This window comes from Cygnus atratus, chromosome 3 (genome assembly GCF_013377495.2).
Source record: "Cygnus atratus isolate AKBS03 ecotype Queensland, Australia chromosome 3, CAtr_DNAZoo_HiC_assembly, whole genome shotgun sequence".
Classification (NCBI taxonomy): Eukaryota; Metazoa; Chordata; class Aves; order Anseriformes; family Anatidae; genus Cygnus; species Cygnus atratus.
The window spans coordinates 115,900,788-115,915,690 of record NC_066364.1 but is presented as its reverse complement, the minus strand read 5'-3'; the positions used below and the strand labels follow the sequence as shown (position 1 = coordinate 115,915,690).

General features: G+C 49.8%; 1 protein-coding gene across 1 annotated transcript; it reads right to left on the bottom strand.

The window, feature by feature from the left end:
* Nucleotides 1-4,489: 4,489 nt before the first annotated feature.
* On the bottom strand, nucleotides 4,490-12,727 carry LRRN4 (leucine rich repeat neuronal 4). The gene is made up of 5 exons (XM_035552843.2): nucleotides 12,585-12,727; nucleotides 10,357-11,079; nucleotides 9,209-9,410; nucleotides 8,157-8,294; nucleotides 4,490-7,115 (listed from the first exon to the last, which is right to left on the bottom strand). Exons 2-5 carry the CDS (start codon nucleotides 11,042-11,044, stop codon nucleotides 5,795-5,797), a joined length of 2,349 nt encoding a protein of 782 aa, XP_035408736.1. The 5' UTR covers nucleotides 11,045-11,079; nucleotides 12,585-12,727; the 3' UTR covers nucleotides 4,490-5,794.
* Between the last annotated feature and the right edge of the window lie 2,176 nt (nucleotides 12,728-14,903).

Here is a 14,903-nt window from a genome sequence, read left to right as displayed (position 1 = left end):
TAAAAAAAAGTGTTTATTATTATTTTTAAGCATAAAAGAGTTGCTTAATAGATCCCCATCTGAGTATTGTGATATTCCCCAGTAACATTAGGAAAATTTAGTTTCCAAAATCTACAATATTTAAAAAAAACTTACTGTTCTTGTAGACTGATTTTCCAGTTTGGGTCTTCTCAGGAATCCCCTTCTTGTTCTTTTCCTTGCTGGTGTCAGCTTGGCACAGCGCTTCGTGGCCATAAGGCTGCAAAAAGAATTGGAGATGAGGACAGATAAAGTGCCAGAAAGTAGTCTGGGACAGGGGCCGTACCTGCTGACAGTTCTCATCACTTCTGCTTAGTGAACTGAAAACAAATGGGCACCCGAATAGAAAACAAATTGCTGGGTGAACAGTGGCACAAAGGAAACCCATTTTTCTGTGTATCTAGAACCTGCAGTTGCAAGCTCAGGCTGAAGCTTTTCCTTTGGCTGGGCCTTTATCAGGTCTCTGGAGGGGTTCCTCTGCTCTAGAGAGCACTGAGCTGAACAAAGGCGATTTCTGGAATTGCCTGCTGGAATATCAGGATAAATGCTACTGATTCTATGAATAATCCCCCAGTTTCTTTAAAGTCCAGTAACACCAGTGACAAGGTATTGTGTACCCTCCCGCTATTATCATGAAAACTGTTAGAAAAAGTCTTTTAAAAGCTTCTTCAAGTGTTGGCAGGTGTGGATACACAGGTGCACACAGTCGTGTAGCCAGCTTCAGTGAGCCTTGGTCTGTGAGGCGCGGGCTGAAGTTCCGTGGTGAAGGAGCCAGTATTTCCCTGTGGGGTGGCACCTAAGCAAGATGATTCCACCCTCTCCCTCTAGATGACAGCAGAACCCAGCCTTGCTATAAGGGGTTGTTTCCTGAGTATATTTCAAAAATAATATTGTTATTTGTTGGCTTGCTTGATTACTTTTTAAAAAAGTTTGAATTTACTCTTGATATACTGCCCGACTTGAGAACAAACTCTGTATGCTTCAGACAGCTGATAAAAAGGAAAAGTACTGGGAGTTTAAACATGAAGTTCTTTCATGAGTATCTGTTTCCACAAACACAAAACGTGTTCTCACGTGTGATAAATGTCTCTCTTTCACAGATAAAGTGCGAACCAGATGCTTCTTGACAAGCAAGATCCTGAACCCTCAGAGCCATCCTCATTTCTCCCTCCAGGTGAGTGTGTTTTTTGGAGACTGCTGTGCAGGAGTGCATCTGTGCTGCTGCAGTGCTTGCTGAATGAGCATGGGGCATTGATCTTGCATCCTTCCACCATGAGACTGATAAAGCCAGCGGCGTGAAGTGAACACCCTGCCTTAAGCTCTTTGACTCTGGGCAGTTAGATGAGCGCTCAGAAGCAGGCTCCTCTCCTCTCCATCGTGGAGGTGGATCTGGGTGAAGTGCCTTCTGCTGCACGGGGCTTTCCACCCACCTTGTGCCACCCAGGAGAATGCTCCGGGCGACTGCTTCTCTAAATGGCATGTGTTGCACTAAAGATAGTGATGTCCCTCACGATTCCCTTGTAGCCGCCAAGGCCTTTGCCTGCATGGTGTCTGATCCTTGAAGAGAGCAGGTTTTTTCCGAGTTGAGGCTTTTTCAGGCATCCTCTCCTTTTTCCCGCGAGTTTCTGCTTCCTGGTTGGCTCCATGAGGCTCAATGACTGATTTTTGAAATGCTGAGCTAGGAGAGGGAACAGCTCATGCCTCTGCTGCAACACCCAGGGGATGCACGCACATGCACTCTTGGCTATTTTGGTCTTCCTTTGCTTGGACTTGGACTGCTAGAAAGAAAGCAAACGTTGCCAAGTGAAGGGAAAAGGTTCTTGGGAATGCATTTTTTAGGAAGAAAAGCCCGCAAAAAAATTGTAAAACATTTGAATGCTCATGGTGCTTCCTCTGAATGATCTTTTCACAGAGATAAACAGGACAATTATGTACAAGGATTATACACAGGCTATAAGATGGGCTTCAAGAAAACTTTACTCCAGTGATTATTGCTCCCTTTTTAGGGTGGAATTGTGAAATCAGTAGGTGCAGCTGCAGTGAAAGCACTAGAAGGGACAATGTGGTGATTCACTTTCTCTAGAAGTGTATGCTGGTTTTAAGTAGCAGCGATAGGCAGTGCTTTTCCAAGAAATGCTTTATACCCAAATGCTTACTTTGTGAATGTTGTGAGTTGTTCAAACAAAAATTGCAGGTTTGAATAATTGCCATTTTACCTGTTCCTGGGCTGCAGCGGTTACTTAAAAGACACGGGTTCTGGGTGGGAATTGAGGGGAAAACTTTTTTTTTTAACCAGAGCAGGAATTTGTGAGGTACAGCAGAATAAAAGATATTAGCTTTCCTGACTTGAAAATCACTTCAGACTCTGGCTTGAAGGCAGAGAAGGCCTGTGGGAAGGCACGAGGGGCTGGGAGGGAACTGGTTGGAGGAGTCGGGTGCGATAAACCTGTGTCTTGCAATGAGGAAGGATTCAAGAGGCTGAGGCTGAAGAGCAGTACAGGGCTGGTGTGGGTTGGTGGGGGCGTTTTGCAGGCCTTTTTGGCTGAAAGTGGAGTCCGCTTTACCTGCCCCTGCAAGATGCTGCTTCTTTGGCCTCACAGCAGCTGTAACTCACATGGGGGACACAACAGTTCTTGATATATACGTGTGAGGCCTTGGGTACTTGACACTCGTCCTTGCAGTCTACATTTCTGCTCAGCTTGTTATCATGGTACTTCTTTTAAGTAGCCTAACTGCTTTAGAGCTGCTCTGTTGCGTGCTGCCTCTGCAACAGGGCTCCCCTAAACTCACCTTGCCCTTTGCAATGTATTTCCTGAGAAAGGTGCTGTGTGCAAGGGGGGTTATTTAAACATTTTGTTTGTTGTTAGAGCTCTTCAGATGTTGAGCAAATCCTTGATGTCTTGGTTGCTGAAACAAATGGAGCTCTGGGTACTACCTCTGAAGCAGCACAGAGTCTGGCAGCAGGTGGGAAGCCCTACTAAAACAGCACGAGAGAATATGGAGCGCTGTGTCCCTGCTGTGGGACTGCTCTGCTGCCGGGGTGCAGCAAAAGATCAGTCTGCTCAATCAGAGTTGCTGGCTGTTGCCTTCTCGGGGCTGTGAAATGGGGAGAAGGTGAAAAGTAGCCTGCAAAATGTCTGGGCTGCTCTGAGAGGTAACGAGGCTTTTCGGAGAGCCACAGGATGTGCTGATGTGCTTGGGTGAGGACAATGGGTAAGGCTTTTCTGAACTCGGGATGTGATTTGCTCTCTGCGGGGCGTCAAAAGGGGTGTGCAATCAGTGCGCACAGCTCGGGGGAGCAGCTGTGACAAGACGTGACTTGGGCTTGGTTACAACCACATGAGGAGCTTGTGAGTGCTCCCACGTCTCAGCGCAAGGCATGTGGTGGCACGTGGTGGGGCTCAGCGCCAGCCCTCCTGGCTGCAGTGGCTCCCCGGCCATCTTCAGAGGGGACGGTGCTGCAGTGACAGCTTCTGCTGCATCCTTCATCCCACCCAAGCTGTTAGGCTTTTGGGTAGCTGTGGGGTCGGAGCATCCCCTTGCCACTGAGTGCAGTCAAATCCTGTTACATGGGGATCTTCTGGTGAGCTTCGTGGTAGGCGTTGCAGTGATTATGCTTTGTAACACAATAAAGGCTAGTTAAGACACAAAATTCTGACTTTAAATGCACCCTGTTGCTTTGGGCTAACAGCTAAACTGGAACAATCTGCTTTATTTCCAGCTGCAGTGTCTTTTTGCTCTTCCCCTCGAGAGCTAATCTTCAAGAATATATATGTAGCTATTCACAAATCTCTGATTTTGCTCCACTTTATTTCTGTTTCTGGTAATACCAAAGACCCCAGTCAAGGTCTTTTCGAGCTCTGTTTTCCAAACAGGGGAGTATGTGATCCCTGCCCCACTTTGGAATAATGTGAGTCAAAGGTTCTTGCTTACTTGGAATGAAAGTAAAGTATCATCTGCTCCTGTTTACAAGGCCTTCCAGACAGTAGGGGAAAAAAAAACACCTGAAATGAATATGAGAAACTACACCCAAACAAAGAAAGTTATGAACTACTAGAGTAGGAAAATAGAAGAGATTTGCAATGGGAGAGCCGATACCATCCTGCTTCCTTCATCTGCAATTCAATTCTTCGGGAAGCTGAGCCACGGGGCCCAGCCAAGCTCAGGAGCTGAGGACGGGCACGGCAGGGAATTGCAGGGAGCATCTCTCCTAACTGCTGTCCTTTCCTGCGCTGGTGCTGGGAAAGGATACATTTGCACAAAAGGGTTGCAGGCCCTTAGAAGTGAGGATGTCACAGCCCGCTTCATACGGCACATACAGAATGAAAACTCTGATGACATCAGATACACAAATTGATCCCAATAAAAATGTCCCTCTACTACATGCCTAAAGGCTCCAAGACAGCAAAATGTTTGAATTTGTTCCTTGGGCTAAGCACTGTAGATAGTAAACACAGCTCAGAGATCTAGATCGTTAACAAAGAACCGGTCTGTAGCTTTTATTTCCATTAATACAGGGAGCATTAAAAACCTATGGATAGGACAGAGACTCTTTTGCACTGTACAGCAGCCTTTGTTCTCTGAAATCGGGGGATTTTACATATGGTATCTACACAGCAGCACAAACATGCGGCTCCTGGGACAGAAACCTACGGGTCTCTGAACACTGACTGTTAGAAATATTTGATCAGGACAAACACCTTGTCTTACAAAAACAGCTCTTGGATTATTTTTTTTTTATTTTTTTAAATGAAAAGATCTCAAAGCTGCTGAATTCTCAGCATCTGTTGCTATTCTTGTAGCAGAGGTTAGTACCTGTAAGTACACTTAAAAAAAAATGTCTGCATGAATATCTGCTGTTGCTAGTGGATGGGATTTCATTTTTCAAGTCTCAGCAACACGTGCCCGAAATGGTTTCGTTACTTGGCTCTTTGCCTCTGTGTGAGGTAAATCGTCAGCCTGCTAAATGTGCAGATGGAATCGAGCAATAATCTCGTGTTGAAAATCAGTTTTGAAGCAAGTGCTGATGTGCTCCCCTCGCTTTGGGGGCACTGCAGCATCGCAAACTCCTCACCGCCTGCTCGCTGCCTGGGCTCAGGGTTGTGGCAGCTCTCCGGAGCCTCGGTTGTGGAAGACAGCATGTAAAGGCAGAACGAAAGGATTGTCCTGCCTTAATCATCCTGCAGTGTCTCATTCTTCCCCTTTGCAATTAATTTTTGCATTTCTTTCCCTTATCCGAGTTAGAGCTGAGGAGCTGCAGGCACCAGAGCTGTTTGCTGGAGCTGGATGTGCACAGCACCTTGCTACCGAGCCTGAGGAGATCTTTCTCACGTTCCTTCCAGGAATGTTCTCTTCTTGAATAATACCTATGTACTTACGTTAGGAGAAATGGTAAATTCAACTTCACTGATGTGAATAAAAGCAGTATCTGTCTTGCTTGGTGAGATGTGTTACAGATTCTTGCTTTGCTTGGGCTGTATCTGTGACAGCTGGCAAGGCAACGTCTCACTGCGTGAAGTGTGTGCTGGTGTGTTTGTAGGTGATTATAAAAGTAACTTCAGGGGTAGTGTCCAGGTTTGCTGCTGCTTAGCACATGAACAAGAACCCACAGGCTCTTTTTTTTGCTAAATTCTTTTGTTTTTGTTCCTCCTTTGGAAGCACAGGGGCTATGAAGTCTGGTGTTCCCTAGTTTTGCTGAAGGACATTTTGAGGATCTCAGGAAAATGTACCAGAGTGATAGAGGCAGTGAACTTCGGTGGAGAGCAATCACCTTGAGCTAACTCGTGGTCTGTAGTTTTAAGGGGTAATCAAACGCTGGGTTCTTGTAAGAGACTAAGTGTGTACCGTATTGCTCACTGTGAGGCTTTTTATGTGCCTTGCACAGACAAACAGACAAAATGATTGTGGAAATGAGAAAGAGTCCGCTTGCTGCAGACAGAGCAGCAAAGACAGACTTGTAGCTGAGCTTCGTTTGAAATCTGGTGCACGAGTTACCTGCAGTTCCCTGACTTGTCACCTGGCTTGACCCTGCTTTGTTCGAAGCAGTCACACAGATGTGGTAAGTGGTGTACGGTCGCAGGTTATACAGGGTGTACTGTCTTGCTGTGGCATAAATATTGTCCAGGACGAGCCGTCTCTCCTCGTTGCCTTGGTCGTGAAGCATCAGCTGATAGGTACGAACAACTGAATTTGGAGCGCACCAGTGTACCTGTGCAGAGCTGTCTGTGACTTCAGACACCTCTCTGAGCCTCGGAGGGTCCGGGATTTCATCCTCCCTTGACATGCCAGGGCACAAACATTGGGATACGCTCTGAAGTTCGCTGCACGGTCTCTGAAGGTGCCTGCAAGGATTGTAGTCGCACGAGGTGTATACCTGTTGCATGGGGGGTTCTGTTGTCTGCTCCTCATACTCGTAGTCGTCCACGTAGTGTATCAGCGACCTGGTGGATGCTGATGCCGAGTGAGTGCCGGACCGTGTGGAGTTCAGCCGGCGCAGCTCTGTCTGCGGGGTTCTTTCCACAGCAAAGGAGTGAATGTAATGGTCAGCGGCATCTGGATCCTCCCTTGCTGTAGAAGAATAATCACTGGTGGGCTGGCTGAATGGGCCTTGCTGGGGAAACGCCTCCTGAGTTTTTCTGAGCTCCCTCTGAGGCTGATCTGTTTGAGTGTGACTCATGGTGCTGCGATCCGGGGCCCGGCTGTGGAGCTCTCTGAGAAAACCGGGGGAGGTGGTTGCTGGCGTGAGGGAAGGGGGATGGCTCATGGCTTCAGAAACTTCCTCGTCCTTCCGGGAGGAATTGCTGGCTTTTTTGAGCAGCAGCTCGGCTGGGTTGGCTGCGGTTGTGCTCAGTGCATTCCTGTGAGTTAGGGAGCTGGTGTGAGTGTCTTTGGTTAGCAGAGCAGAGCCTGTCGTTACTGCGGCCGTGCTGGTGTAGCTGGCAAAGCTGAAAGCTTCGTCTTCGGTGGAGGGTGTGTTTGAATCGGGCAGCGTGACGTTTCTCTCAGACTGGCATTCATCGTAGAGCTCTTGCAGTGTAAAAATTGTGGAGGGTCTGTCCCAATTTTCCTGGGACACATTGCAAAAAGTGTCCGAAGCCCTGCAGAGGGAACAAGTTAGAACAGAGAAATTCAGCACGAACCTTACAGGTCCCTGTCAGCCTTTTGGATGGTCGTTGGCAACCTGCTGTCCAAAACCAGTCTTTACATTAAAGAAGACATGAAACTTAGAGCAAGGCTAGGTTGTACTGACAATAGTCCTGTGCTTGGCAGATGGCTTTCCACAGCACTGTGAACGCAGCTGACTGGCTTTAGTCAGACTTTAATGCCTCACTAAGAGGGGACTGCCTGCAGAGGGTTGTAACGGGGTCCTCAAGATCCTTAAGGCCAGCTGGCTCAGGCAGCGGGAGCTGTGCTAACACTGGGTGTGCTTTTAAGTGACGGAGCTCGATTTCTTTCTTTGCTCAGACACTGCAGCTTTTTGTGAAGAACGCAAATGCTAAGGCTGTCCTGATGAGAGGCGATCTGATTTTAACAACCTACCTCCCTGCTTTCTTCACCACGGGTGACAAAACTTCTTGGTGGCCCTTCCCAAGGAAGAGAGATCCTACATATGCAAAGTAACTGCAGCTTACTGCGGTCATTCTGTTGGAGAATGTGGAAACAACCGGGGACAAATGGTGCTGTTTGCAGGGGGCTTTGTGCGCTGCCTGTGCTGATTGAGGCTCTGGGAATACGAGGGCAAGCAGGAAATAATAAGCGAAACTGCTTGCAACGTCTTCTGGTTCTGCTCCCAGTGCTGGCCCACCAAGGCCACCTAGCTAGCTTATTTTTATCTCTTTAGTACAGAAAATATGGACAAAAAGAGCAAATAAACTATTCCCACCCTGAAGTAGAATCCACAGCTAATACCACTTTACTTTTCTACATATGCCCATCACATTTATGTACTTTCAAGTATAGTTCAGCCGTGGTATTTACCCCTAAAGAAGACTTTATTTTGCATTTTTACCTCTAGTGGAAGGGAAGAACACACAAGGAGTCTGAAAAATTTGGATCGTGGTGACTGTTTGGTCCCCAAATAACTTGCAGATTTGAGTTATGTCAGAAGAGCTTTACTTTATCTCCTTGAACTCACTCACCTTTGCAGCACAACTTCCTTGGGCTTGGAGAGCAGCCAGGAGAGCCTGCAGTCACACAGCAGGGGATTTCCATGCAAGTTGATGGTGATGCTGTCTGATGAAGTGATATTCCAAGGATTAAAGGAACTCAGGTTACAGCTACAAGATGACAAACACAATAATTAGCAAGTGCTGAGCTACCTTCCAGGGACTGGAGCATGCTTAGTACCCCAATGTGCGTAGGACACAGAGCAACGTTCCCAGTTCCCTCAGAAACCCTGCGCTGTCACACCACCAGCACTCTTCTGCACTTGGAGGTCCGGCTGCCACCTGCCCATCTCTGACTTGCACGAGGCAGCCACTGTCTGCCAGTGCCTAACAGGAGCTCTGTGAGTGGCCAAGGGCTTCAGAGGTGGGTCACACCTTTAGAGATGGCAGCTGGAAAGAACAGATGATCGCTGCCATCACGCAGTCAGCTGCGCTCTGTTCTGTCATTTCTCTGGCTTCTTTCTCAATCTGCTTCTAATGACTTGACTTCCTCGATGCCAGTCACCCTCCTCTTGTCAATTACCTCTTGCAACATGCACTCACATCTCCTACGTCAGATGATGAACGTAGGAAGCATTGTTAGCCTGACGGAGCTGCAGAAAAAAAGCATGATAGTGTGACCCCTGCAGCCTGAGTGCTCAGAAGATGCTCTCTTTCGCCTGTGACTGTAATTGTTATTCCTCTGGTTTTTGAGTTTGGGTCATGATTTTTGGTGCTGATATTTCTATGGGTGTTGTAAAGTGCTGTGTAAATTCAATGTGGCAATCTAGTGAGGCATTTTTTTATTTGTATTTTTTGGTTAAACTGGTTTCTTTATTTTCCTGAAACTGGTTCCTAGAACACAGCCACTGCTCTAGTGTTTGCTTTCTGATACGCTAATCTGGGCTGATATAGAAGGTTTTCTAAGGTGCCCTCCAAATCTTTTTCTTTGTTGACTGTTCTGCCTGCAGTTTACTTACCTCCGTTTTCACAGAGGTAGGTAAACTTTTTTTTTTAATTATTAAAAAAAAACACAAACAACTCACTTCTGAAATGAGAGGTGGCTCAGATGAGGTGTGCTTTCAAACATCTCTGTCCTTACAAAACCCAGGGAGTGGGAGTCGTCACAGTTGAGCTCCCTGAGATGAGGCATGGACCTGAGGTCGGTATCGAGACTTCTTAGTCGGGACATCTTTGTGAGGTGAAGCGCTCTGAGGTTGGGCATGTCTTTGGCCCACTCTGGTTGAACTGAAGCAGAAAAGAGATTTTTACCTTTTGCATAAACAGAGCATTGCTGTGGATTTCTGCCGAGCAAAAAAAAAGGTAGAATGAGCTGTATGGGCTTGGTGAGGTGAAACCTCAAGCCTGGGGAGTGGCTAAGCTGCTGTTTACTGGAATCAGGGCACATCCATGTGGGAAAAACCCCTCTGTGCTGCCTCCACCTTGCACGCTGTCTGGGAGAACTGCCACTGTTGGGTGCTGTCACAGTGAGGGCGCTGCCCTGACCGCACGCCGTGGTTCTTGGTCAGCGTTAACAAGCAGCCTGCCAGTGAAACCTCCCGGGGCCCCTGGGAGACTAGGACTGGTTCATATCAAAAAAGCTATGAATAAAGCTGTGAAATGAGGCAGAGAAGCACGTGAGGGGGCCTTGCGGATAGACCAGGAAGGCACTGGACCAGCGTGCAGGAGAACTGGGGGCAGGTGTTGGCTCTGCCCCAGCTGGGCAAGGCGTTCAGCGTCTCTCCCTCAGCACGTCAGGTATAGGCTGAAGCTGACAGAGGAGGCAAACAGAAAAACCGTGTGTCAGTTGCCCAGGGCAGGGACGGGCTCGCTGCGTGGCAGCTATTTGGCTGGCTGCCGACACAAAACACCTCTCTGCGCTACATCGAGGCAGCGATACAAGCGGAGTATGAGTGTGGGGCCTGACAATGAATGATTTCAGCAGTTTGTCTGGAAAGAGAAGTGACTCCCCTGCGTTTCCCAAAGCTCACCTCAGGGCAGGCAGCAGCAGAGGAGCTGGGCAGCAGGGTGAGGCAGAGCCCTGTCGGTGCTTTGCCTGTCCTCAGGGAGACCGCTGTGCATGAGGGCTTCTCCCCAGCAGCTACGTGACTGGCTGGAGAGCGCCTGGCACGCTCACATCAGCAGCGGATGAGGCCAAGGCCCCGTGTTTACAGTGAGGGATTTGTCGACTTACTTTTCTCCAGAAAGGTCCCGCTCAGATCAAGCACGTTGATGGTGTTCCCAGTCCTGTTTGTAGCCTCGCTGGGAGATGTGCTGATGGCAAAAGCAGACTCCCTAATTCCCCTGCGGTTGTCCTGCCCGAGCAGAGTTGTGGAGAGGTTTAGGAATTGTAGCTGAGGGTAGCAGGAGAAAGCCAACGGCTGGATTTCAGTCAGTGGGTTTCCAGCCAGGGACAGCCACCTCAGGCTGGGCAGGAAGGAAGCGTGGCACAATGGCACAGACGACAGCTTGTTAAAGCTTAAGTCCAGGAAAAGGAGACTGCCGAGAGCATCAGGTCCCCACCTGACCACCCGGAGAAGGTTCTGCCTCAGCGAGAGGATGCGCAGCCGCGGCAGGCTTGCTATCTCTGTGCTGTTCACCTCTTCTAGGAGGTTGTTGCTGAGGTCTAAGGTCTCCAGGGCCTCTGGTAGGCAGGCAGGGAAGGTCGTCAGGGTGCTGCTGGTCAGCTGCAGGGTGATCCAGGTCCTGTTCTTCTGATCCTCGCAGGACATGCTGGTGAGGTTAACGTTCTCCCAAGAGTCTTCCTGAGCCAGCTGGAAAAATGTGGTGACATCCCTGGATGCCACAGGCTCCGCTCTGCTCGCCGGGCCTGATGCTGTGCTCCTCACCAGCAGGGAGAGGGTGAGCAGAAGGGACAGCATCCTTCTGCCAAGTGCCTTGCTGTTAGTAGTGATATCTGTTTGGATTTTGTTTCAGGGAGGGGAAAACAAAACGTCAGCATTAAGAGCTAAATTAACATTCCTCCAGGTAGCTACAAGCTGTTTGAAAGTGAAACATTTATAACTGCTTTCCTGGTGCATCCAGGCAGTGCAAGTGATAATTAATTTCTGTAATTAAGCCTAAGTAAACTCGAGCCCTTTGGGACAGCAGTACCATGTGATCTTAGTCTAAGTTTGCCTGCAATCTTCCATGCAGTCTGACACGATGAACAAGCAAAGTCAGTAGGGAGCTAATAAAATAAATTGTTCGTGGTTTTCTAGGATATTCAAATTCTGGTAAATTTGGAGAATCAAGAGCAGTAGCTCAGGACTACTCTGGCCTGGGGTGTGCTGCTCCGCTGTGAAAATACCGGTTGGTAGGGCACGAGCTGTAGGAGAGAGGCGTATTACCATGCTATGGGGCTTTGCTTTCCCACCTGATTGTGTATCGCTCTCCCCAGGGCTCTCCGGCTCTGCTCCCAGGGAAGAGGTGTCTGGGGGGAGGTACCAGGCAATAGGGCCAGGGCCAGGGGTGACCATGGCACGGGATTGTTCTCTGTGAGGGTGTTGGTGCAAAGCAAGCGTATGGACCTAGGGCAAGGGAGGACTGCCAAACATTCAATTAAAGGATGCAGGAGCTCAAACTGGGCTGGGCTGCAGTTGGTGTGCAGGTGAAAGTGCCTTTTCTCTCTTAGGAGCAACTTTCTGTCCCTTAGCAAGAGTCGAAACAGCAGCAGCCCAGGGCTCGTGTGGGCTCTGCCTGGGCAGTTCTGGCACACCCAGCTCCACCCCAGCTTGGTTGGGGCGGGCATCGCAGCCCCCGGCGCGCTTGTCCTTATCCTCTCCGAGGTGGGCAACGAGTGGCGTTTTTGACAGGGAAACATTTGTGAAAAATTCATGAAATCCACGGGACTCATAAGCACCAAATGAGCCTACATGGTTCTGAGAATTTTAAAAGCTCAGTAGGAAACTGAAGACCCATAAAAATAATTTTAAAAAAAGTCCCAAATGACTTGCCCAAGGCCGCACAGGTAGGTCTGTGTCAGAGGAAGGAATTAGCCACAGCCCTAAACTAGTGCTTTACTTGCTGGGCTGCCTTTCATGCTTGCAGGCATTGCAATGATCATTCCTCATCTAAAAACCTACCACTGCGTGGGGTGGCTGAAGCCCCCTCTGGTATGAAATATGGCAGACTTTTCCTGGCCATGAAAGCCGCTTGCCATTCCCTGGGTGGTGTCAGGAATTGCCAGGCCATCCCCTATCGCTCCCACCTCAGGTTTGAAATAGGGACTGGTATATTTTGGTCGCCTGTGTACTTTTTGGTATCTGGAGCCGTGCAGGAGCTGAGCAGCCTCAGTGGAGATGCTGGATTCCCCGCTCCATGGCACATGGCACCCAGAGGATGGGAGCAGTGGCACTGCTGGATCCTGGTCCCACATTAGCACTTAGTCCCCAGATCTAAACCGCAGCCGCTTGCACGTACCTGCCCAGCAGTCCTGATGCCTTGTGCCTCCCCTCTGCGCAGCACCGGTTGCCCGGCCCTGATTTTATACACTTGGGTGACTCAGCCGAGGAGCGTAAAATGTCTCTGTTCTCTTCCCGGCTTCCCCTGCTCACGGCTCTGCCCACAAACGCAGGCGAGGTTTGTTCCAGGCTCGCTCCCCCACAAGCAGCTTCCCCCTGCCTGGAGAGGGGGTGGCTCCGCTCAGCTTTCCCCGCTCCTCCACCCGGCAGGAGGAGGGTGGGAGGGCTCCGTTTCCCAACACCGCTCCCCAGGCAGGGCTGCTCCGTCTGTCTGCTCCAAGGAGCGCGTGGAGGGAACAGATCCGTGTCTCCGGTCCCAACTCGCACATCTCCCACTGACTGGCGGAGAGGGGCCGGGAGGGGAGAGGAATTACTGTGTGTGTTTTGCTGGCAGACAAAGATGATGTAGAGCTAAGGCTCTGCCTGCTGACGTGGGCTTCGATACCTCTAGGCGCCAACAAAAGGCTTAAAGTATTTACGTTGCTCTGTAAGACACTTGCATCTGGGGGAAGTCCTGGAAACGTTCCCCCAGAACAAATGCCTTTTGACACAATGGTCCCTCTAGGGAGGCATTCCGTTCTGGGACGTTCCCAAAGCAAAGCTCTCACCTGCTGCTCCTGCAGAGTGCTTTCAGCTGAGGGAGTGGGCCTGCGGCATCGTGCACCGAGTGTGACAGCTCTGGAGGCTGCTCTGAGTCCTGCTGAACGGGGCTTCTCTTCTCGGCTTTGCCTCTGCTGTGCTGCATGGCTGGGGGCAGTTCCCTTCCTGCTCCCTCACTCATCCTTTGGTGTAAGACTGACGATGAAAAACCAAGGGACCTGCTCTGAGCCAGGTCTCTCGGCATTGCCATGATTCAAATAATTAGGTCAGGAGCTGGGACTAAAGGCAGGAACTCAAAGGGAATGAATTAGTAGAGGTTGTACCAAAGGAAAAGCATAAGTGTGGTTGTTCAGTTGCTGCTATAAGCCGATTAATGATCAGGATTTCAGGGAGAACAGTAGCTGGTGCTTTCCATTTGTCAGGAGGACAGAACAGATTGTGGCATGGAAGGCAAAACAGACCTGTGAGTTTTGGTGCTAAAGTGCAGATCAGGGTCTTGCTTTCACAAAAACCTTGACTCTGCATGTACGCAGGCCTTATCTTCTGACCGTGTCATGCATTATCTGCGTGGGGAGAGGGCCTTGAGGAACACCAGAACATCCACAGACTGAGATATGGGCTTTCGGCAGGACTCTTGGAGCCCTTGCGGTTCCCTCTGAGGCTGGGTGTGATGTACACGCTGTTCCGTGTGGAATGGCTCTCGGGCGGGACAGTTTCCTAACTGGGGGGCTAATCCCCCAGATTAACCCAGGTGGAGCAGCTGGCAGTCCTGCGCTCCGGGGAGCACGCAGGCCGGGTGCCTGCAGACCAGCAGGTAGCTTCACAGACCCACTGGGTTCAAAGGGCAAACGGGAGCAGGTTAAAAAATTCTGAAGAATTTGCTGCAGGGGTGAGTGGAAGCAAAGTCCAGCCTCAACCAGAGCAGTGGAAACCCTGCCTTCCCTTTGCCTTTGCAGGCAAATATTTGCCCTGCCAAATTCTGCTTTGCTTTTAATGCGTTCAACCTTACGATTTCATTCTGGGGACTGAGACGAGCGGCCTGTTAAGACTGGAAACTGCAAGCGAGCTGTTCATGTCAGTGAAAGTGGAAGCAGGGTGGAGTCATTGCCCGGGGGAGCCTGATTCTGAGCAATACAGAGAAGCTCTTCCATGGAGTAGAGCTCCACATTCGTCTGATTTTTGGATGCCCGATTTTTGGGGCGGGCATTATATTTTCCCAGCTCTTAGCCTAGCTGCGAACTAGTAATTTGGAACCTTGCTGGCATGGCGCATCTGGGAGAGCTGCCCAGGTGCTGACGGAGGTTTCCCCAGGCAGGAGGCAGATCTCTCACCAGCTTCCTTGAAATCATCCCGCAGCTGCAGGCAGGGACTTCCCCTGTGTGTCTCTTGAGCCAGTTCTCATGGCACTGCTTCTTCAGGTTATTGCTCTCCTTCACGTGCTTTTCTGGGAGTTTCAGTGGCAACCTGAGGGAATGTTCAACAAAGGCAGGCATTCTTGTCAGCCTTTTTTTCACTGGGATGATGTATGCGGCACGAAGAGCTAAACCAGATGCCCCCTCCGCAGGGCTGGCTGTGCCGCACAAACCCCCCCTGCCTGCAGGAATGCGGCAGAGGGATGAGCCCCGCATTCCTTTGTGACACCGAGATAGGGAGAGACCAAGGCGAGGATGGTACCAGG

What these genes read in the sequence shown, in the direction of transcription:
- LRRN4 (XM_035552843.2), bottom strand. Translation starts at nt 11,044, where the DNA reads ATGCTGTCCCTTCTGCTCACCCTCTCCCTGCTGGTGAGGAGCACAGCA. An exon ending in CGGGACCTTTCTGGAGAAAA is followed by an intron (nt 9,411 to 10,356) that starts GTAAGTCGACAA and finishes TTTCTGCTTCAG; the next exon opens with TTCAACCAGAGTGGGCCAAA. An exon ending in AGCCACCTCTCATTTCAGAA is followed by an intron (nt 8,295 to 9,208) that starts GTGAGTTGTTTG and finishes GTCATCTTGTAG; the next exon opens with CTGTAACCTGAGTTCCTTTA.